At 42.3% G+C, this 22611-nt stretch overlaps 1 protein-coding gene across 1 annotated transcript in view; it reads left to right on the top strand.

Moving 5' to 3' along the window:
• The window catches only part of rspry1 (ring finger and SPRY domain containing 1), an 85968-nt gene that overhangs the window by 5196 nt on the left and 58161 nt on the right, over window positions 1-22611 (top strand). The window contains exon 2 of the mRNA XM_078211018.1: window positions 18863-18915. Within this exon, the coding sequence (XP_078067144.1) occupies window positions 18863-18915 (53 nt within the window). The remainder of the gene's footprint in view (window positions 1-18862; window positions 18916-22611) is intronic.

The following is a 22611-nucleotide window of genomic DNA, read 5'->3' as shown; positions in this document are numbered from 1 at the left end:
GTCAAAATTGGATACAATAAATACTTTAGGAGGAATATTTCTACACATGATGTGGGGGTTGTTTGCTGACTGGCTAAGGTGCAGTGTAGATTAATGCCAACCAGCATGGGTTTCAACCCCAGTGCTGGCTAGAGTAGTTGGAGGCCTGCCTGCTTGACTTGGCCCACGCTTGATGGGAAGTGATGCTCCTTAAGCCATAAACCAATTCTTTCTCTATAATAGAGAGATGCTAATGGTCTTTCATGCACTATGTCTAATGATCTTTGCTTGATGCATGGCAGTGAATATATAGAATTTGTTGCATGATAGGTTTGAAGCAGTTCGTATTGGTACAGTTGAGAGATTTGACTCATTTTTAATTTGTGGGTGGCACAGTGGTTAGCACTGCTGCCTCACAGCACCAGGGACCCAGGTTTGATTCCCAGCTTGGGTAACTGTGTGGAGTTTGCACATTCTCCCTGTGTCTGTGTGGGTTTCCTCCGGGTGCTCCAGTTTCCCCTCTCAGTCCAAAAGATGTGCTGGTTAGGTGCATTGGCCATGCTAAATTCTCCCTTAGTGTACCCGGACAGATACCGGAGTGTGTTGACTAGGGGATTTTTACAGTAGCTTCATTGCAGTGTTGATGTAGGCCCACTTGTGACACTCGTAAATAAACTTGAGTAAGACTGAGGTAGAAGAATATGGGAGCAAGGTGGAAAGAGGTAATTTAAAGTGAAAGGCTCCTCTGCTGTATAAGCAGAGGCATTGACAAATTGGGCTGTATGGCCTGTTCCTGTTTAGGTTCATGTAATGACTTTGCTGTGCTCAAAGATAATCACATGGGTCAATCTGTGAGGCCGCTTCCACAAGGTGAGGTGCACATGAAGGGTTAATGAGATTTTGACACTAAAGTTCTGTGGAACAAAGAGACTTTGGCATGTTGTCCATAGGCATAATAGGCATGATCCCTATTACTAAAGAGGTAGTGCTGGGTAGGCTAATGGGACTAAAGGTAGACAAGTCCCCTGGTCCGGATGGAATGCATCCCAGGGTACTAAAAGAAATGGCAGAAGAAATAGCAAATGCATTAGTTGTAATTTATCAAAATTCACTGGACTCTGGGGAGGTGCCAGCTGATTGGAAAACAGCTAATGTAATGCCAATGTTTAAAAAAGGAGGTAGACAAAAGGCAGGTAACTACAGGCCGGTTAGCTTAACATCCGTAGTTGGGAAAATGCTGGAATCTATCATTAAGGAAGAAATAGCAGGACACCTGGAAAAAAATGGTTCAATCGAGCAGACGCAGCATGGATTCATGAAGGGAAAGTCATGTTTGACTAATTTACTGGAATGTTTTGAGGATATAACGAGTGCGGTTGACAGAGGGGAACCGGTGGATGTGGTGTATTTAGATTTCCAGAAGGCATTCGATAAGGTGCCTCACAAAAGGTTGCTGCATAAGATAAAGGTACACTGAGTTGGGGATAAAGTGTTAGCGTGGATTGAGGATTGACTATCTAACAGAAAGCAGAGAGTCGGAATAAATGGATGCTTTTCCGGTTGGCAATCAGTGACTCGTGGCGTGCCGCAGGGCTCGGTGCTGGGGCCTCAACTATTTACCATATACATAGACGATCTGGAGGGAGGGACCGAGTGTAGGGTAACAAAGTTTGCAGATGACACAAAGATGTGTGGGAAAGCAAATTGCGTGGAGGACACAGTCTGCAGAGAGATCTGGATAGGCTAAGTGAGTGGGCAAGGATCTGGCAGATGGAGTATAGCGTTGGTAAGTGTGAGGTTATCCACTTTGGAAGGAATAATTGTAAAATGGACTATTATTTAAACGGTGAAAAATTACAACATGCTACTGTGCAGAGGGACCTGGGGGTCCTTGTGCATGAATCACAAAAACTCAGTTTGCAGGTGCAGCAGGTAATCAAGAAGGCAAATGGAATGTTGGCCTTTATCACGAGAGGGATGGAGTATAAAAGCAGGGAGGTCATGCTGCAACTGTACAGGGTACTGGTGAGGCCTCACCTAGAGTACTGTGTACAATTTTGGTCCCCTTATTTAAGAAAGGATATATTAGCTTTGGAGGGAGTACAGAGAAGGTTCCCCAGGTTGATTCCGGAGATGGGGGGGGTTAGCTTATGAGGAGAGATTGAGTAGACTGGGCCTGTACTCATTGGAGTCTAGAAGGTTGAGGGGAGAGCTTATAGAGACATATAAGATAATGAAGGGGCTAGACAGGGTAGAAGCAGCGAGGTTATTTCCACTTACAATGGAAACAAGAACTAGGGGGCATAGCCTCAAAATACGGGGGAGTCAATTTAGAACAGAGTTGAGGAGGAACTTCTTCTCCCAGAGGGTAGTGAAGCTTTGGAATTCTCTGCCCAATGAAGCAGTAGAGGCTACCTCGTTAAATGTGTTTAAGTCACAGATTTACCATAGGGCAATTTTTTCATAGGTTGTAAATGTAATTTGAGTGTTAGTGATCTTTTCATGGAATCCCTACAGTGCAGGAGGAGGCCATTCAGCCCATCGAGTCTGCACCGACAAAAATCCAACCCAGGCCCTTTCCCCACATATTTACCCCACTAATACCTTTAACCTATGCATCCCAGGGCAAACTCCAGTGACTTCTGGTGGCACGGTAGCACAGTGGTTAGCACTGCTGCTTCACAGCTCCAGGAACCTGGGTTCGATTCCCGGCTTGGGTCACTGTCTGTGTGGAGTTTGCACATTCTCCTCATGTCTGTGTGGGCTTCCTCCGGGTGCTCCGGTTTCCTCCCACAGTCCAAAGATGTGCAGGTTAGGTTGATTGGCCATGCTAAAAAAAAATTGCCCTTGGTGTCCTGAGATGCGTAGATTAGAGGGGTTAGTGGGTAAATATGTAGGGATATGGGGGTAGGGCCTGGGTGGGATTGTGGTCGGTGCAGACTCAATGGGCCGAATGGATTCTAGGGATTCTATTCTATTCTATTCTAGATAGATAGATTTTTAACTATTAAGGGTTATGGGGAGCGGGCGGGTAAATGGAACTGAACCCACTATCAAATCAGCCATGATCTTATTGAATGGCGGAGCAGACTTGAGGGGCTAGATGGCCTACTCCTGCTCCTATTTCTTATGTTCTTATGTCTCTGAAGATAGAAGGGCATGTCAGTAGGATGGTGAAAAAGGCATATGGGACACTTGCCTTTATCAATTGAGGCATTGATTACAAAAACCGCGAAGTCATGTTGGAGTTATATAGACCTTTGAGGCCACAGCTGGAGAGTACTGTGTGCAATTCTGGTCGCCTCATTATAGGAAGGATGTGATTGCACTAGAGCGGATGCAAAGGAGAATAACAAGGTTGCTGTCTGGGATGGAACATTAAAGTTATGAAGAGACTTTGGATAGACTTGAGTTGTTTTCATTGGAGCAGAGAGGACTGAAGGGTAAAGATAGAATGGATAGGGAGCAGCTGGTAGTGATGGTCTGGAATGTACTGCCTGGGAGGGTGGTAGAGGCAGGTTGCCTCACATCCTTTAAAAAGTACCTTGAGCATTTGGCATGTCATAACATTCAAGACTACGTGCCAAGTGCTGGTAAATGGGATTAGGTGGGAGTTCAGATGTTTCTCGCATGTCACCGCAGACTTGATGGGCTGAAGGGCCTCTTCTGCATTGTATGATTCTATGATACTTGTGGATATTATTAAAATATGTTTATAATGTGAAGCGCAATTTTGGAGATGTGCTGACTCCTGGGCATAGGTTGTAAATGTAATTTGAGTGTTAGTGATCTTTTCATAGAATCCCTACAGTGCAGGAGGAGGCCATTCAGCCCATCGAGTCTGCACCGACAAAAATCCAACCCAGGCCCTTTCCCCACATATTTACCCCATTAATCCCTTTAACCTATGCATCCCAGGGCAATTTCGCGTGGCCAATCAACTTAACCCGCACATCTTTGGACTGTGGGAGGAAATCGGAGCACGCAGAGGAAACCCACACAGAACGTGGGTTTTACCTCAGTTATCTATATGCTTTCCAAACAATGAGTTGGTTTGAAGTAGAATATATTGCATAGTATTTACAATACTGAAACAGGTTGTTTGGCCCAACAGATCCTTATGCTCCAGACAAACCAATTCCCATTCTATTTCATCTAACCCCATCAACATATCTTTCTATTCTATTCTTCCTCTGATTTATCCAGCTTCCCTTAAATGCACTATGGTATTCACCTCCACTGTTTTTAATGTTCTACATTCTAACCACACACCGGATTTTTAAAAAAACGTTTCTTGAGTTTCCTATTGGATTTATGAATAACAGTCTTGTATTTGTGACCTGTAGCTCTGGTTTCACCCACAAGTGGAAATAACTTCTCGACACCTATTCTCTCAAGCTCTGTCATTATTAGGTGACCCCTCGGTCACTAAAGTATGAGCTCACCAGGTTTAACATAGCATATTTTTCAAATCTTTCCATCTAGAAATGAACCCCAAGGGTTTATTTGATTTTTAAAAAATAGCCTTGCTAATATAGTCATAGAGGTTTACAGCATGGATACAGGTCCTTCGGCCCAACTTGTCCATGCCACCCAGTTTTTATTGCTAAGCTAGTCCCAATTGCCTGCATTTGGCCCATATCCCTCTATACTCATCTTACCCATGTAATTGTCCAAATGCTTTTTAAAAGACAAAATTGTACGTGTCACTACTACTGCCTCTGGCAGCTCGTTCCAGATACTCACCACCCTCTGTGTGGGGGAAAACAAATTGCCCCTCAGGACACTTTTGTATCTCTCCCCCCTCACCGTAAACCTATGCCATCTAGTTTTAGACTCCCCTACCTTTGGAAAAGATGTTGACTATCAACCTTATTTATGCCCCATATTATTTAAAAAATCTCTATAAGATAACCCTAAGCCTCCTACGTTCCGGGGGGGTGGGGGAAAAGTCCCAGTCTATCCAGCCTCTCCTGGTAGCATCCTAGTAAATCTTTTCTTCACTCTTTCTTTCTAGTTTAATATCCTTTCTACAATAGGGTGACCAGAACTATACATAGTATTCCAAGTGTGGCTGTACCAATATCTTGTACAACTTCATGCCAAATGCCTTCTTCACCACTCTGTCCACCTGTGACTCCACTTTCAAGGAGCTACGTACCTGTACTCCTAGATCTCTTTGTTCTATAACTCTCCCCGACGCCTTACCATTAACTGAGTAGGTCCCGCCCTGATGTGATCTAAATTAAGCTCCAGCTGCCATTCATCGGCCCAATTGATCAAGGTCCCGTCGCAATCCTGGATAACCTTCACTGTCCACTATGCCACCAATCTTGGTGTAATCTGCAAACTTACTAACCATACCTCCTAAATTCTCATCCAAATCATTAATATAAATAACAAAGGGCCCAGCACCGATCCCTGAGGCACAGTGCTGTTCACAGGCCTCCAGTTTGAAAAACAACTCTCTGCAATCATCCTCTGGCTTCTGCCATCAAGCCAATTTTGTATCCAATTTTTTACCTCACCCTGGATCCCGTGAGATTTAACCTTGTGCAACAGCCTACCATATGGTACCTTGCCAAAGACCTTGCTTAAGTCCATATAGACATCATCAACTGCACTGCCCTCATCTACCTTGGTTACCCCTTCAGAAAACTCAATCAAATTCGTGAGACATGATTTTCCACTCACAAAGCCATGCTGACTGTCCCTAATCAGTCCTTACCGCTCTAAATGCCTGTAGATCCTGTCTCTCAGAATACCTCTAACAACTTACCCACTACAGATGTTCGGATCACCGGTCTGTAGTTCCCAGGTTTTTCCCTGCAGCCCTTAAACAAAGGCAGAACATTTGCTACCCTGCAATTTTCAGGCACCTAGATTCAAATATCTCTGCTAGGGCACCCACAATATCCTCCCTAGCCTCCCTAACGTCCTAGGATAAACTTCATCAGGTCCTGGGGATTTATCAACCTTGATGCGCTTTAAGATTTCCAGCACCCCCTCCTCTGTAATATGTACACTCCTCAAGACATCACTATTTATTTCCCCAAGTTCCCTAATATTCACGCCTTTTTCAAAGGTAAATACCAATGAGAAATATTCATTTAGGATCTCAACCATCTCTTGTGGATCCGCACATAGATGTCCTTTTTGATCCTTAAGAGGCCCTTCTCTCTTTTGCTCTTATTGTATTTGTAGAAGCTCTTTGGGTTCTCCTTTGCCTTATCTACCAAAGCAATCTTGTGTCCCCTTTTTGCCCTCCTGATTTCTCTCAACTGTACTCCGACAACCTCGATACTCTTCAAGGGATGCACTTGATCCCAGCTGAGAATGCACGCCATATGCCTCCTTTTCTTTTGACAAGTGCCTCAATTTCCCGAGTCATCCAGGGACCCCTACTTCTACCAGCCTTGCCCTTCATTGTAAAATCAATATGCTTGCCCTAAATCCTGGTTAACATACTTTTGAAAGCTTCTCACTTGCCAGTCTTTCCTTTTCCTGCCAACAGACTCCCCCAGTCGTCATTTGAAAGTTCCTGTCTAATACCATCAAAATTGCCCTTGCCCCAATTTAAATTTTAACTTTTGGGCCAGACCTATCATTCTCCATAGGTATCTTAAAACTCATGAAATTATGGTCACTGGTCCCAAAGTGATCCCTCACTGACACTTCTGTCACCTGCCCTTCCTTATTTTCCATGAGGAGGTCAAGTTTTGCCCCCTCTCTAGTCGGGCCATCCACATATTGATTGAGAAATTCCCCCCGAATACACTCAACATCCAACATTTCTCTCCATCCACGCCCCTAATGCCATGGTTGTCCTAGTCAATGTTGGTAAAGTTGAAGTCCCCTCGTATTATCACCCTATTTTTCTTAGAGCTATCTGTAATCTCCTTACATATTTGCTTCTCAATTTCCCACTGACTATTTGGTGGCCTTTTTTAACTTTATGTTGTGTGGTGACCCACTGTAACTACGTATTATATGCCTGGACACACTCCTGCTGCGCCTGACCCGAGACTCCTCCCTTTCCACCTGATCGAGGTATAAAGGTAACGGTTCCTCCCCTCTGCCTCAGTCTGGACCAGGCTAGCTACAAGGGTGTGTTCCAGTTCTTTGTGATTAAAAGCCTGTTTTATTTCACACTCGCTATAGTCCTCGTGAATTGATGGTGCATCATGTTGATTTCTGTATCTTTAACCCCACCCGCACTCCTCCTCTGTTCCTCTATCCCATTTAGATATTTATTTTCCAAGGAATAGGTGACATCCTCCATTCTTAGCAAAATGTGCTATCTTACACTTTGGCAAGCAAACTTAATTTTAGCTGTCATGGAACCATCCAACAACTTTATTAATGTTGTCTTGTATTTTGTCATTGACATCCTGTATTAACTGAAATCTTGCAGTTTTTCAAATAATATGGCATCTTTATTCACTTGAAACATAGAAACCAGTGGATGATTGGGGGGGGGGGTCTTTCAGCTGAAAAGATTAATCCTACTACGCAATACTTGTTCATTAATCTGAGTGTCAGTCTGTACAGAAGTCTTGAATAGAGTTTGAATTCATTATACCTGACTTCAGTGAGATTGTTGCCAACTGAGTTAAACTGTCAAAACTCATAAGAGACATAATATTGGTCCCTGTCTAGCTACAAAAGTGGTTAACTACTGTTTGAGTACATAGATCAGATGTGAAAACAAAAGCAAAATGCTGGAAATACTCAGCAAGTCAGGCAGTGTCTGTGGAAAGAGAAGCAAAAGTTAGTGCTTCAGGTTGAGATGACTTTTCAACAGTTCTGATGGAAGGTCATCACGACCTGAAATGTTAAGTCTAAATTAGATGGTTGTAGGTTAAGAAACAAAATTGTATATGTTCCTTATTATCGAAAAGAGATGTGGTGTTTCTCTGAAGCTACTTTTGAATTTCTTTTCACTATAGAAGTTTGTGAATGTTCAACCATAGCTGAGTTCTATCCATAAACTCTTCTAACAGGGTGATTTGAATTGTGATAGGAAGTGGAAAGCTTTGCTGATGTTTCTACCTCTGAGTCTTGGGAACTACCTGTAGCTTTATTTTCAACATATTTTTGGTTGACAGGGATATGATTGCCTCTTGCATTTGATCATCAAATATTTTGGTCAAAGCATTAAAATCCCATGATGACCTGACAATTTAATTTGTGAGATGCTGTTTAATCTTACAAATGAACTGTAGATTCTTGAAAAGAGAATTCAAAAATAAATGTTAATCTATAAATGAGTTCTGAGAATTTAACTGCAGTTTTACCAATTAGGAGTTTGAATTGTTGCCACTGGTTTTAATGCAGCATTTCTTGCAGATTAAGCAGTGCACCCTTTCTCTGGAAACTCGTCACAAATGATAATCCTGCTGGAATGAAGTGTCAGTGATGTGGAAGAGAATTTTAAACTGGAAGCAGGAAGGTTGGAGGCAGTTCAGAAGAGGTTCACCAGATTGATTCTGGAGATCGAGAGTTGACATGAGGAGAGATTAAACAGTTTGGGCTATTACTTGCTGGCCTTAAAAGGATGAGAGGGGATCTGATGGGGGTATATAAAAAAATTAAAAGGGATTGATAAAGTAAACTTAGACCAAATGTTTCTCCTTGTGGGGCAATCTAGAACAACAGGTCACAGGTATAGGTTGAGAGGCAGTAGATTTAAATTAAGATGAGGAGGAACAACTACTTGCAGAGGGTGGAGTCAAGATGAGCATTTTTCTGATTTGTTTTAAAAAACGGGTTAAAGGGATATGGAGAAGGTAGGGAGAAACCAGGAAGAGATCAGCTATGATCTGATTGAATGGCAGAGCTGGCTCAGGGCTGAATTGTCTCATTCTGCTCCTAATTCCAATGTTCCCATGTGAATTCTGTTGATGGAATATAATTTACCAGTTCCACCTATTTGGCATGGTTTTGTTTTTATTGCAACACTAATGCAGGTAGAGATCTATTCACAGCATTTAAGTGATCTCCAAATTAGAAGTGTGCAGAGAATTTTTGCATGCTTGATGTATTTTGCACTTTATTAATATTTGGGGGCTTGTACCAAAATTGGGAGAACTGTTCCATAAACTCGGCAAGTAACAGCCTGACAGTCATACTCGCGACATCATACCTTACAAATGATTTCCCAGGCACCACCATCACCTGTCCCACTGACAGAACAGACCCAGTAGAGGTGTCAGTACAGTGGAGGGAGTTGCCCTGGGAGTTCTCAACATTGAACCTCAATCTCAAGCTCTCATGGTATCTGGTCAAACAGGCAAACCGCCAATTCCACTCCCACCCTCAGCTAATGGGTCCTTCATGTTGAATACTGCTTGGAAGAAGCACTGTGTGGGAAGGGCACAGAATGTATGTACTATTGTATGGGGAACTTCAGTTTCCATTACCAAGAGGGGCTTAGCAGTACTGGCAGAATCCTCCAGGACACAGCTGCTATTCTTGGTCTGCCGCAGGTGATGAGGGAACCAACAAGAAGGAAAAACCGACTTGGCCTCATTCTCAAAAATTTATCTGTCACAGATGCATCTGTCCGTGACTATTAGGAGTGATCACTGCACAGTCTTTCTGCTGATGAAGTCACATCTTCACATTGAGAGTCCCCTCCACTGTGTTGTGTGGCACTACCACTGTACTGACTGGGATAGATTTCTAACAGATCAAGCAACTGGGTATCAATAAGGCACTGTTGGCTATTAGCAGCAAAATTGTATGCAACCACAACCTATAACATTGTCTTGCATAGTCTCCACTTACCTTTGCCATCAAGCTGGGGATCAACCCTGGTTCAAAGAAGAGTGCAGGAGGAGCAGCACCAGATTTAGCTAAAGGACTTGACCATGTGAATCTAAAACACAGGATCACAGGACTAGTGTGCCAAACAATGGAAGCAGCATGCAACAGAGCTAAGCAATTCCACAACCAATGGATCAGATCTTAGCTGTGCAGTTCTGGCACATGCAGTCATGAATGGTGGTGGACAATTAAACTTATCGTAGGAGGAGAAGACTCCAGAACTTCCCCAATCCTTGATGATGGGGAAGTCCAGAACATCAATGCAAAATACGAGGCTGAAGCACATTGCAAGTGCTAAGTGGATGATCCATCTTGGTGGTCTTCTGGTGTCCCCAGCATCAGATGTCAGTCTCCAGCCAAATCATTTTCAGTCCATGTGATATCAAGAAACAGCTGAAGGCACTGGATATTGCAAATGCTATGGGCCCTGGCAACATTCCAGCAACTGTACTGAAACTTGTGCTCAAGAACAAGCCATGCTTCGAGCCAAATTGTTCCAGGACAGCTATCACACTGGAATCTACCGGCAATGTGAAAAATTCCCCAGCTGTGCCTGGTTCACAAACAGCAGAACACATGGCCATTACCACCCATCACTCTACTCTCAATCAACAGTAAAGTGATGGAAGGTGTCATTGACAGCACAATCAGTGGCACTTGGCAATATTTTAAAATTCATTCATGGGATATGATCATCGCTGGCAATTGTTACCCATCCTTAACCGCCATAGTGGTGGTGAGCTGCCTTATTGAACAGCTGCAGTCCATGGATGTTTGGTTTGGGTTTCACCATAGCCACTCAGTTTCTGACCTCATTACGTCCTTGGCCCAAACCTGGTTAGAAGAGTTGAACTATAGAGGTGTGAATGACTGCCCTTGACATCAAGGCTGCATTTGACCAAGTATGACATCAAGGAGCTTTGGCAAAACTGGAGTCACTAGGAATCCGGGAAAACTCTCCACTGGCTGGAGTCATAGGTAAGGCAAACAATAAACAAGATGGTTATGATTGTTGGAGGTGAGTCGTCAAAGCCCTGGGACAGCACTGTGCCAGAGTTCCTCAGGGTAGTGTCCTAGACCCAACCATCTTCTGCTGCTTCATAAAGACCTTCCCTCCATCATAAGGTTAGAAGTGGGGGATACTCAATGACTCAACAGTGTTTAGCACCATTCACGATTCCTTACATACTGTAAATGGTCCGTGCCCATATGCAGCAAGACCTGGATGACATTCAAGCTTTAGCTGATAGTGCAAGTCGCATTCACACCACGCAAGTGCCGGGCCATGACCCTCTCCAACAATAGTGAAACCTTTGATGTTCAGTGGCATTAACATCACTGAATACCCCCACTATCAGCATCTTGGCCGGAAATTGACTGGCCAAATAAATACTCTGGTTACCAGAGCAGGTCAGAGCCTGGGAATTCAGCTGCGAGCAATTTCGCCACCAGACTTCCCAAAAGGAACAAATCAGTAGTATGATGGAATACTCTCCACTTGCCTGAAAGCATGCAGCTTCACCAACACTCAAGAAGCTTGACACCGTCCTGGAGAAAGTTTTTTATTGGTACCCCATCCACCGCCTTAAACGTTCACTGACACACAGTGGGCCATATACAAGATGCACTGCAGCAACTCACCCAAGGCTCCTTCGACAGCATTGTCCTAAACCACTGGCCTCTACCACCTAGAGGGGACAAGGACAACCGTTGCATGGGAACACCACCACCTGCAAGTTCCCCTCAACCATATACCAGCCATGATGGAACTATATTCCTGTTCCTTCACAGTTGGTGGATCAAAATCCTGGAACTGTCTTCTAACAGCATTTTTGGTGTATTGCACCACATGGACTGCAGCGCAAAGGTGGCTCACTACTACCTTCTTGCGGGTAAATTGGAATGGGCACTCAATACTGGTTTAGAACATAGAACATTACAGTGCAGTACAGGCCCTTCGGCCCTCGATGTTGCACCGACCAGTGAAACCAATCTAAAGCCCATCTAACCTACACTATTCCAATATCATCCATATGTTTATCCAATAACCATTTGAATGCTCTTAATGCTGACGAATCCACTATTGCTGCAGGCAGGGCATTCCACGCCCTTACTACTCTGAGTAAAGAACCTACCTCTAACATCTGTCCTATATCTCTCACCCCTCAATTTAAAGCTATGTCCCCTCGTGTTAGCCATCACCATCCGAGGAAAAAGGCTCTCACTATCCACCCTATCTAATCCTCTGATCATCTTGTATGCAAGTCACCTCTTAACCTTCTCTCTAACGAAAACAACCTCAAGCCCCTCAGCCTTTCCTCATACGATTTTCCCACCATACCAGGCAACATCCTGGTAAATCTCCTCTGCACTCTTTCCAACACTTCCACATCCTTCCTATAATGCGGCAACCAGAACTGTACGCAATACTCCCAAGTGCGGCCGCACCAGAGTTTTGTACAGTTGCAACATGACCACCTGGCTCCGAAACTCAATCCCTCTACCAATAAAAGCTAACACACCATACGCCTTCTTAACAACCCTATCAACCTGGGTGCCAACTTTCAGGGATCTATGCACATGGACACCCAGATCCCTCTGTTCATCCACACTCCCAAGTATCTTACCATTAGCCCAGTACTCTGTATTCCTGTTACTCCTTCCAAAGTGAGTCACCTCACACTTTTCCGCATTAAACTCCATTTGCCACCTCTCAGCCCAGCTCTGCAGCTTATCTATGTCCCTCTGTAACCTGCCACTTCCCTCTGCACTGTCTACAACTCCACCAACTTTAGTGTCATCCGCAAATTTACTAACCCATCCTTCTATGCCCTCATCCAGGTCATTAATAAAAATGACAAACAGCAGTGGCCCTAAAACAGATCCTTGCGGTACACCACTAGTAACTGAACTCCAGGATGAATATTTCCCATCAACCACCACCCTCTGTTTTCTTACAGCTAGCCAATTCCTGATCCAAACCACTAAATCACCCTCAATCTCGTGTCCGTATTTTCTGCAAAAGCTTACCATGGGGAACCTTATCAAATGCTTTGCTGAAATCCATATAAACCACATCAACCACTTTACCCTCATCCACCTCTTTGGTCACCTTCTCAAAGAACTCCATAAGGTTTGTGAGGCACGACCTACCCGTCACAAAACCGTGCTGACTATCCCATATCAAATTATTCCTTTCCAGGTGATTATAAATCCTATCTCTTATAATCCTTTCCAATACTTTGCCCACAACAGAAGTAAGGCTCACCGGTCTATAATTACCAGGGTTGTCCCTACTCCCCTTTTTGAACAAGGGGACAACATTTGCTATCCTCCAGTCTTCTGGCACTGTTCCAGTAGACAATGACGACCCAAAGATCAAAGGCTCTGCAATCTCCTCTCTAGCTTCCCAGAGAATCCTAGGATAAATCCCATCCGGCCCAGGGGACTTATCTATTTTTACCCTTTCCAGATTTGCTAGCACCTCCTCCTTATGAACCTCAATCCCATCCAGTCCAACAGCCTGCATCTCAGTACTCCCCTCGACACTGTCCCTCTCCAGTGTGAATACTGACGAAAAATATTCATTTAGTGCCTCTCCTATCTCTCCAGACTCCACGCACAACTTCCCACTCCTGTCCTTGACTGGCCCTAATCTTACCCTAGTCATTCTTTTAATCCTGACATACCTATAGAAAGCTTTAGGGTTTTCCTTGATCCTACCTGCCAAAGACTTCTCATGTCGCCTCCTGGCTCCTCTTAACTCTTTCTTTAAGTCCTTTCTGGCTAACCTGTAACTCTCAAGCGCCCTAACTGAGCCTTCATGTCTTATCTTTACATAAGTCTCCTTCTTCCTCTTCACAAGAGATTCAACCTCCTTAGTAAACCACGGTTCCCTCACACGTTTAGATGGTTATGATTGACTGAAAATATTACTGAGCCAGCAGGTATCTATGGCTGCAGGACTATAGTGTACACTTACCTTTTGGAGTGAGTGACCAACTTATTAACGTTCCTTTAAGGTTGTAACAAGTAGGGTGGCTATTTCAATTGGCAAGTGACTAGCGGAGGACCACGGGGATTAATGCTGGAGTCTCAACTATTTATGATTTCTATTAATAACTTGGATGAAGTGATAAAGTGTACAGTCAGCAATATAAAGATAGGTGGGAAAGCAAGTTGAAGACAAAATTCGCAGGTGACAAGATGAATGGCAGAGCAAAATGTGCAGAGGACGCTGAAAGTCTGCAAAGGGATATAGATAGTCTAAGTGAGTGGGCAAGGATCTGGCAGATGGAATACAATGTTGGTAAATGTGAACTCATCCATTTTGGTCAGAATAACAGCAAAATGGACTATTATTTAAATAGTAAAAATTGCAGCATGCTGCTGTGCAGTGGGACCTGGGTGTCCTTGTGCAAGACTCACAAGGAGTTGGTTTGCAGGTGCAGCAGGTAATTAAGAAGGCAAATGGAATTTTGTCCTTCATTGCTAGAGGGATGGAGTTTAAAAACAGGGAGGTTATGTTGCAGCTGTATAAGGTGCTGGTGAGGCCACACCTGGAGTACTGTGTACAGTTTTGGTCTCTCTTGAGAAAGGATATACTGGCACTGGAGGGGGTGCAGAGGAGATTTACTAGGTTGATTCCGGAGTTGAGAGGTTGGCTTATGAGGCGAGACTGAGTAGACTGGGGCTATACTCATTGGAATTCCGAAGAATGAGGGGAGATCTTATAGATACGTATTATGAAGGAAATAGATAAGATAGAAGCAGGGAAGTTGTTTCCACTGGCGAGTGAAACTAGAACTAGGGGGCATAGCCTCAAAATAAGGGGGAGCAGATTTAGGACTGAGTTGAGGAGGAACCTCTTCACACAAAGGGTTGTGAATCTGTGGAATTCCCTGCCCAGTGAAGCAGTTGAGGCTACCTCATTGAATGTTTTTAAGGCAAGGATAGATACATTTTTGAACAGTAAAGGAATTAAGGGCTATGGTGAGTGGGCGGGAAAGTGGAGCTGAATCCACGAAAAGATAAGCCATGATCTTATTGAATGGCAGAGTAGGCTCAAGGGGCCAGATGGCCTACTTCTCCTAGTTCTTATGTTCTTATGAAAAGCATGCAAGGAGTCTGCAAATGATAGGCTAATTGAGTCAACAAAAGTTTAGACGGTGGAGTATAATATGTATTTTTTTAAAAAGTGAACTTATCTACTTTGGGAACAGTAGAAAAGCAGAATGTTATTTCAATCGAGAGACTGCAGAGTACTGCAGTACAGGGTTCTGGGTTTTCTTGTACATTAATCACAAAAAGATAGCATGCAGGTCGAGTAACAATCTGTTTGCCGACTTAATTATTTGAAGTACAAAAGTATGGAAATTTTGTTGCAATTAAACAGGGAATTGATGAGACTGTATCTGCAGTACTGTGTGCAGTTTTGGTTTCCTTATTTAAGGAGGAATATTCTTGCATTGCTCGAAGTCCAGAGAAAGTTCACAAAGCTGATTCCTGGGATGAAAGGATTGTCTTGCGAGAAAACATTGAGCAGGTTGGGCCTATATTCATTGGATTTTGGAAGAAGTGATCTTGTTAAAACATATAACATTTGGAATTTGATGGGGCAGATGCTCAGAGGATGTTTCTCCTTGGTGTATCTAGAATTGATGGACACAGTTGAAAAAGGGTCTCCTGTTGTTAGAGCCAAGGAGGAATTTCATCTGAGGATCGTTAAGCTTTGGAATTCTTTGCCCCAGAGTAGGGAAGCTAGGTCATTGAATATATTCAAGGCAGAGTTGGACAGATATTTGACCTACAAAGGAATTGAAGGTTATGGGAGGCAATCGTCAAAATGGAGTTAAAACCATAATCGGATCAGCCATGATCTTCTATGACAGAGCAAGCTCAAAGTGCTGAATGATTTACTTCTCATGATCTTGGGAAATATTGTACTGAATGAAAAGTACCCATAAGGGGATCGTTGGCTGAGTTGCACTGGCAGTATGTAATTAAACAGCGGTGATTTTTATTATTGTGTTCGCTTAGGCACAGTGGTTAGCATTGCTGCCAGGGACTGTGTTCGATTCCCGGCTTGGTCACTGTACAGAGTGTGCATGTTCTCCCCATGTCTACGTGGTTTCCTCCGGGTGCTCCGATTCCCTCCCACAGTCTGAATGACGTGCTGGTTAGATATGTTGGCCATGCTACTTCTTCTCCCTCAGCGTACCTAAACAGGCGCAATGTGGTGACTAGGGAATTTTCACATAACTTCATTGCAGTGTTAATGTAAGTCTTCTTGTGACACTAATAAATAAACTTTTAAACCTCAATCCGTAAAAGTTTAACACATTCCTGACCATAAACTTGAGGTCATCCAAAACTCTGCCCAAACCTTTATTACTCATCTTCCAACTTGGCTTAAAAAATTGTGAAATTCCACTATCAAAACTTTTTCTGATGTGCATTGACATCTAAATTTGTAATGTATTTGCTGTCAGGTTTATCATAATTCTGGCTCATGTAGGTAGAGGTGAGACATGAAGACCTCTTTCTCTGCTGTTAATTCGTCTTGGCTGAAACATTAATAATTGGGTTTTGTCTTGGCTGAAGCATTGTAATTGGGTTTAAGGCAGGGAATACTAATGTTTGGTGATTCCTGCTAAAATATGAACATAAATGGAAGACAACCACTTGAACACACCATCTAGGCTTAGATATAAAGATAATTTCTGATGGAGAGTAAAGTGTCAAGGGGTTAGGGGAAGCAGTGTAATGCAATTTCTAATGCTGCCCTTCAGTGAATATATTTTTTCACAGGTTACTTTTGAAAGTGTGAAGAAAATTCTATATTGAAAATGTTATATCGCAATGTGTGTCTTGTATACATGTTCAGAATTGAGAGGGAAGGGTGTCAGCTTCTCCAGCGAATGCTATAACACTAAGTCAGCAGATAATGCTTGCCCACTATTCAAAACCAGGAACTTGGGTAGCAAAAGTTGAAAACTCCCAAGATAATCCAGTCATTTCCTTTGGCAAGTGAACAGAACCACAGTAGCTGCACAATTTGTAAATGCATTGGATGACTATTTCTTTTTAGACCATAGAGGATGCAGTCTATTTTAAGATGTGTTGCAGCTGATGAATAAAGCAGCAGCAGAAACCTATCATAGTAGATTCCTGAAAGAAAGCACAGAGGAACCCCGCCCCGGTGTATAGATAAACTCAGGCCAGTCAGTTTAATTTTGGTTTGAGGAAACTTCTGGAAAGAATTCGTGAATAAATTTAGTCACATGGACAAATGCAGATTAATTCAGGAAAGCCGGCGTGGATTTCTAAATGGGAAATCCTGTTTAACTCGCTGGAGTCTTTATTTTGAGGAGGTAATGGAGAAGGTTTGAGTGCAATGTTATTGATGTGGTGTACGTGGAATTCCAAAAGACATTTGATACAGTGCCGCACAACAGACTTGTAAGCAATGTTAAAACTGATGGATTAAAAAGGACAGTAGTAACATGGATACAGGAAACGGAGAGTAATGATTTATGGATTTTTTTTGTGCTGGAGGAAGGTTTGTAGTGGGGTTTCCCAGAAGTCCATGTTGGGACCCTTGCTTTTCCTTGTACAATTTACCTCAAACTTGGTGTACAGGGCAAAATTTCAAAGTTTGCCAATGATACTGCAACTTGGAAGCATTGTGAATGGTGAAGAGGATAGTGATAGTATTAAACTTGACAGGGGCATGGACAAGTTGGTGGAATGAGCAGGTAGGTGGCAGATGTTCAAGGCGGAGAAGTGTGAAGTGACTTTGGTAGGAAGAACATGGAGAGACAATATTAAATATACAACTCTAAATTGGGTTCAGGTGCGGAGGGATCTGGGTGTATATTTGCATAAATCATTTGAAGGTGGCAGGTCGTGTTGAGAGAGCATCCAGAATCTGGGGGCTTTATTAATAGGGACATTGAGCAAGGAGGTTATGTTGAATTTATACAAGTTACAAGTGTGGTCTCAGTTAGAGCATTGCATCTATTGCTGTGTGCTGCTGTTCAGGAAGGGTGAAGGCATTAAACAGTGTGATAAAGGCTCATGACAATCATTCCAGGGTTGATACATTCGAGAATTTAGGACTCTCTTCCTTGGAGAAATAAAGACTGGAAGGAGATTTGATGGAAGTATTCAAAATCACGGTATGGGCAGAGTTGATGGAGATAACCTGTTCCCACCTGGACAGAAGGCAGTCGGGGTAAATGGTTTTTTTTTCTGGATGGCAAAAAGTAACGTGGGGTGTCACAGGATTCGGTCCTTGGGCTGACTTGGATACAGAGGTCGAAAGCTCTATAGCCAAATTTGCAGATGACACAAAAATAGGTGGGGCAGTAAGTTGCAATGAGGAAATAAGAACCCTACCAATGGATATAGGTGGGTTAGGCGAGTGGGTCTAAAACAGAGTTGAGGAGAAACGATTTCGCACAAAGGGTTGTGAATCTGTGGAATTCACTACCCAAAGTGTGGTGGATGCTGGGACAGTGAGTAAATTTGAGGAGTTACAGATTTTTAATTGGTAGTGGGTTAAAGGGTTATGGGGGAAATGGGGATGAGGAGCATATCAGCCATAATTAAATGGCGGAGCAGACCCGATGGGCCGAATGACCCAATTCTGCTCTTGTATCTTATGATCTTATTAAGTTGTCAAAGGATTGAGAGCGAGAGGGCACAGATTTAATGTGATTAGTTAAAGAAGGGTAAGTGTTAGGAGCAAGTGGTTAGGGTTTGGAATGCACTATTTGAGAGCATGGTGGAGACCAGATCAAATTAAAAGATTCAAAGAGAATTAGACTGTCACATTAGAAAAATGTGCAGGGTTACAGGGAGGAGGGAAGCTGGGAATGGTACTTGGTGAGTTGCTTATTTGGAGATCCATAGCAGTCACAAGAGGCCAAATAGCCACCTCCTGCACAGTTCTGTGATTCTATGATAATCCCTGCAAGTTGTCTTCAATTTCCTAGCAAAAAAAGTGTATCTGAACAATCTGCTGAAAAACAATTTCTTTTGTTTCTTTCAGTGACCAGGAGCCTCCGTATTCAATGATCACCTTGCACGAAATGGCCGAAACAGGTAACTACAAGACTGAACAAAAAAATATGCAAAGCCCCTTAAGCTGAGATGAAATAACGTTCACTAATTTTATTGATGTCATCACAGTGATTTTTTTTAAAAATTAGGAAATCGGGGTCTAATTTAAGCTCAGCCCTTTTTTTGTGAAGCTACATCCTTTTAAGGCTCACTTGGCTAAATGGGCAGACTGCTGATACTGCTCTGAATCTGATTAAATAAACAAGCAACCGTTGATGATTTTCTATTTGTCCTATTTTGTTGTCTTCACCTCCATGTGAAGCATTACCTGAAACAAAACATTGGAACTGGATTTTCTTAATCCTTTTCTCTTTTTAAAAACATCACCATCTCTTGATTACACTACTCACCTCTAACCGCTCCAGTGGTGTTCATGCTAATTGTAGCCCTACTCCTGTGGTTAAGAGCAGCTATCATAATATTTAGACGGGATTGGTGCTGGAATATCTCTGGTTTGTGCTACTCAGCTTTGCATCAGATAAACTTGATACATGATTTATTAGCATTGGGGGTGAGGTGCGGGGAGGGAAAACTTGGTAAACCTAAATGTATGAAATAGTTGCAAATAGCATTCATAAAATTGAATATGCTTGCAGTTGTGTGCGCAAATACCAAAAGTTAGAAAAACTTAGCTCCAAAAATGAGTGTGAAAAGGTGGATTTTTGTTTTACCTCTGCTTACCAATTGGTATACCTAGGTTTTTTTAAGCATACTGAAGTTGTTTATTTGGGAGAATTAAGAAAATCTATTATTAATGGCCATGCATTTTTCTGATAAACTCCTCATTAAAGTTTTGGACAATGCTACCTAAACGGAGAATATGAACTTTTGAAGGGGAAATACGTGATGTTAATTTACTTAGAACTTCACAGTGCGGATGCATGCCATTTGACTCAACAGTTTGATGCTTTTCAATCTCTCCCTATCAACATATTCTTCTATTTCTTTCTCACTCATGTAATTACCTTGCCCTTAAATGCATCTGTGCTTTTGTTTTAACTACTTCGTGATAGAATGAAGACCATAATGGTATGAAATTTAACCTAATTTAAATGTTTGTCAAAACGTTTTAACCATGAAACATTGTGTTTTATTCAACTGTGATGTGGGGCATACAGGTGCCAAAGTGGTATTGCCAACTTGCATGCTAGCTTATAACAAAAAATGGTTGCTATGGTGTGATCTTCAGAAAAGGCAGATTTATCCAGTCATCTAAATGATGCCGAGGATATTCTCAATAGCAGTGGAAGGCTTACTAAATGTGACATGGATATTTGACTGCAAAATAATTACATGCTTCAAAATGGTATTCCTTTCTACCTTTTAAATATAGCATACAAATTTCAATTTGATAACGTAGAAACAAAATAGAGATGTTGCTCTTCATCCTTATTCTAACCCTTAAAAGCTATGTCTTGGGAGCATTGCAATACTTTCTATTGCCTCTGCGTTTGTACAAAGAAGCTCTGTAAATCTTAAATGGGAAATCTGATCTGCATTGAAACCGTGTTCCAGAGTGATCTTTTTATAAAGGAGCAAATACATAATGTTGTAGCAACAGTAACCTTGGCTTCCTTTGTTAGATATGGGTCAGTGGTGGAAATGAAAATGCTATCAATCTCCTCCAGTAATTGTAGTGGCTGAACCTAATCTTCAAGTATGCATTTGTGCTTTAGTCTGGAAAATTAAGTTTTTTGTTAAACAAAATCACTTTGGGGTGAATGGTCTCCCATTGAGGGAAGTTCCTTTTCAATCAGTGATTAACATGGTCAGTGTGGAAGCAATACAAATTAGAAGATTCTTGGGATTGATGCCTTCTCATTATTGAAGCTGATCTTTGGCAGAGTATCAATGAGGGAGCTATGGTTACAAGATGTTGCATTAAGGAGTTGGGAAAATTCACTAAAGCTCCTGATAGCTTTCTGTGGCTGAGAATGTTGGTGATAACAGCATCAAACTTGCATGTGGCATCCTATTACCAAATAGCTTGTCCACACTCCTCTTTAATCCATAAAGAATATGAATGTGTCATGTGCAGAAAAAGCACTTCTTTAACTTGTTATGAAGAGAAGTTCATTAATGAAGCTGCTTAAGATGGTTCGGCAAGGACACTACCCCACAATAATTTTCTGGAACTGAGATGATTAACCTCCAACACTCATCTTCCTTTGTGCTAGGTATGACTCCAACCAGTCAAGAGTCCCATTGACTCCAGTTTTTCCAGGGCTCCTTGTTGCCATGTTTAGTCAGCTGCTGTCTTGAAATTGAGGGCTGTCACTTTGTTTGGACCAAGGCTGTAATGAGGTCAGAAGCTGAGTGAACCTGGTGGAATCCAAACTGAGTCATCAATGAACAGGTTATTGCTAAGTACCACCCGATAGGACTGTTATCGATACCTTTCATCGCTTTGATTGAGAGTAGGCTGATGGGGCAGTAATTGCAAGGGTTGCATTTGTCTTGTTTTTGGATTTGGACTATTTTCCAGTGTTCTAGCTATACTGGGACAACTTGGCTAAGGGCACAAATAGTTCTGGAGCACAAGTTTTGAGTACTATTGCTAGAATGTTGTTGGGGCCCATGGCCTTTGTGGCAGTATCTCAGAATGGTTCTTTGTGTATGAGGGATAGTCAGTAATCTTTAACAAATACACTATCCGAGTAAACTTATTGTAAACAAATGACCTGTTGAAAAGTAACGTGGTAATTTTTTTCTGTGGTATATGTATTTGTATCCAGAATATTTAAAATATAGGAGGCCATTCAACCTTTTGCCTCTGTGCCAGATCTCTGCAAGAGCAGTTCAGCTAGTCACACCACCCTGTCCATTCCCCTGCAAACCTTTTATCCTTAAGTGTTTATCAAATTATCTTGGAAAGCCGCAATTGAATCTGTCTCCTCCACCCCCTATTGCAGTATATTTATGAATCTAATCATTGGCTGCTTTTTGAAAGGTTTTTCATGCCCCCTTGAGGTTTTTTTTGCTAATCACTGTAAATCTGTCTCTTCCAGTTTTTGCTCCCTCTGTTAAAGGGAGCAGCTTCTCCCATTCGATTCTATTTCTAGACCCCTCTTGATTTTGAATGTCCATTAAATCTCTTCCCAACCTTTTCGAAGAAGAATAATCTCAGCTTCTCCAGTCTAGCCACAGAACTGAAGTCCTTCATTTTGGAACCATTTGCCAATCTTTCTTCCATCCTCTCTGAAGGCTTCATATTTTTCCTAAGTATGGTGCCCAGAATTGGAAACAACTGCAGTTGAGGCCATATCAGTCTTATAAAGGTTTGCGTATTTTGCTTGCTTTTGTATTATCTATATTTTTGGTGCCTTGTGGTAGTACAAGTTGAGAAATTTTGAGCTTCAATTAATTTGCAAATAGACCCCAAGGCCTCTTTTTTTTTTGCACCTTTTAAAATTAGGCATGTTAGTTTGTATTGCCTCTTCTCGTTCTTCCTACCAAAATGTATGACTTCACACTTCCCTGCATCAAATTTAATCTGCCACATACATGTCAGCATGTCTATATTAGCTGGAAGTCCATTGCTATCCTCTTCAGAGCTCTTGTGTGTCCTGCAACTTCTGAAATTGTGTTGAGATACCCAAGTCTAGGCCACGAATCTCCATTGGCAGGACCAGTGGTCTTAGTACTGACTATGTTAACTTAGCATTTTATTTGAACTGA

Source organism: Mustelus asterias, chromosome 4 (assembly GCF_964213995.1).
Source record: "Mustelus asterias chromosome 4, sMusAst1.hap1.1, whole genome shotgun sequence".
Lineage (NCBI taxonomy): Eukaryota > Metazoa > Chordata > Chondrichthyes > Carcharhiniformes > Triakidae > Mustelus > Mustelus asterias.
The sequence above is the reverse complement of the archived record's forward strand: the minus strand, read 5'-3'. Positions and strand labels throughout refer to the sequence as shown.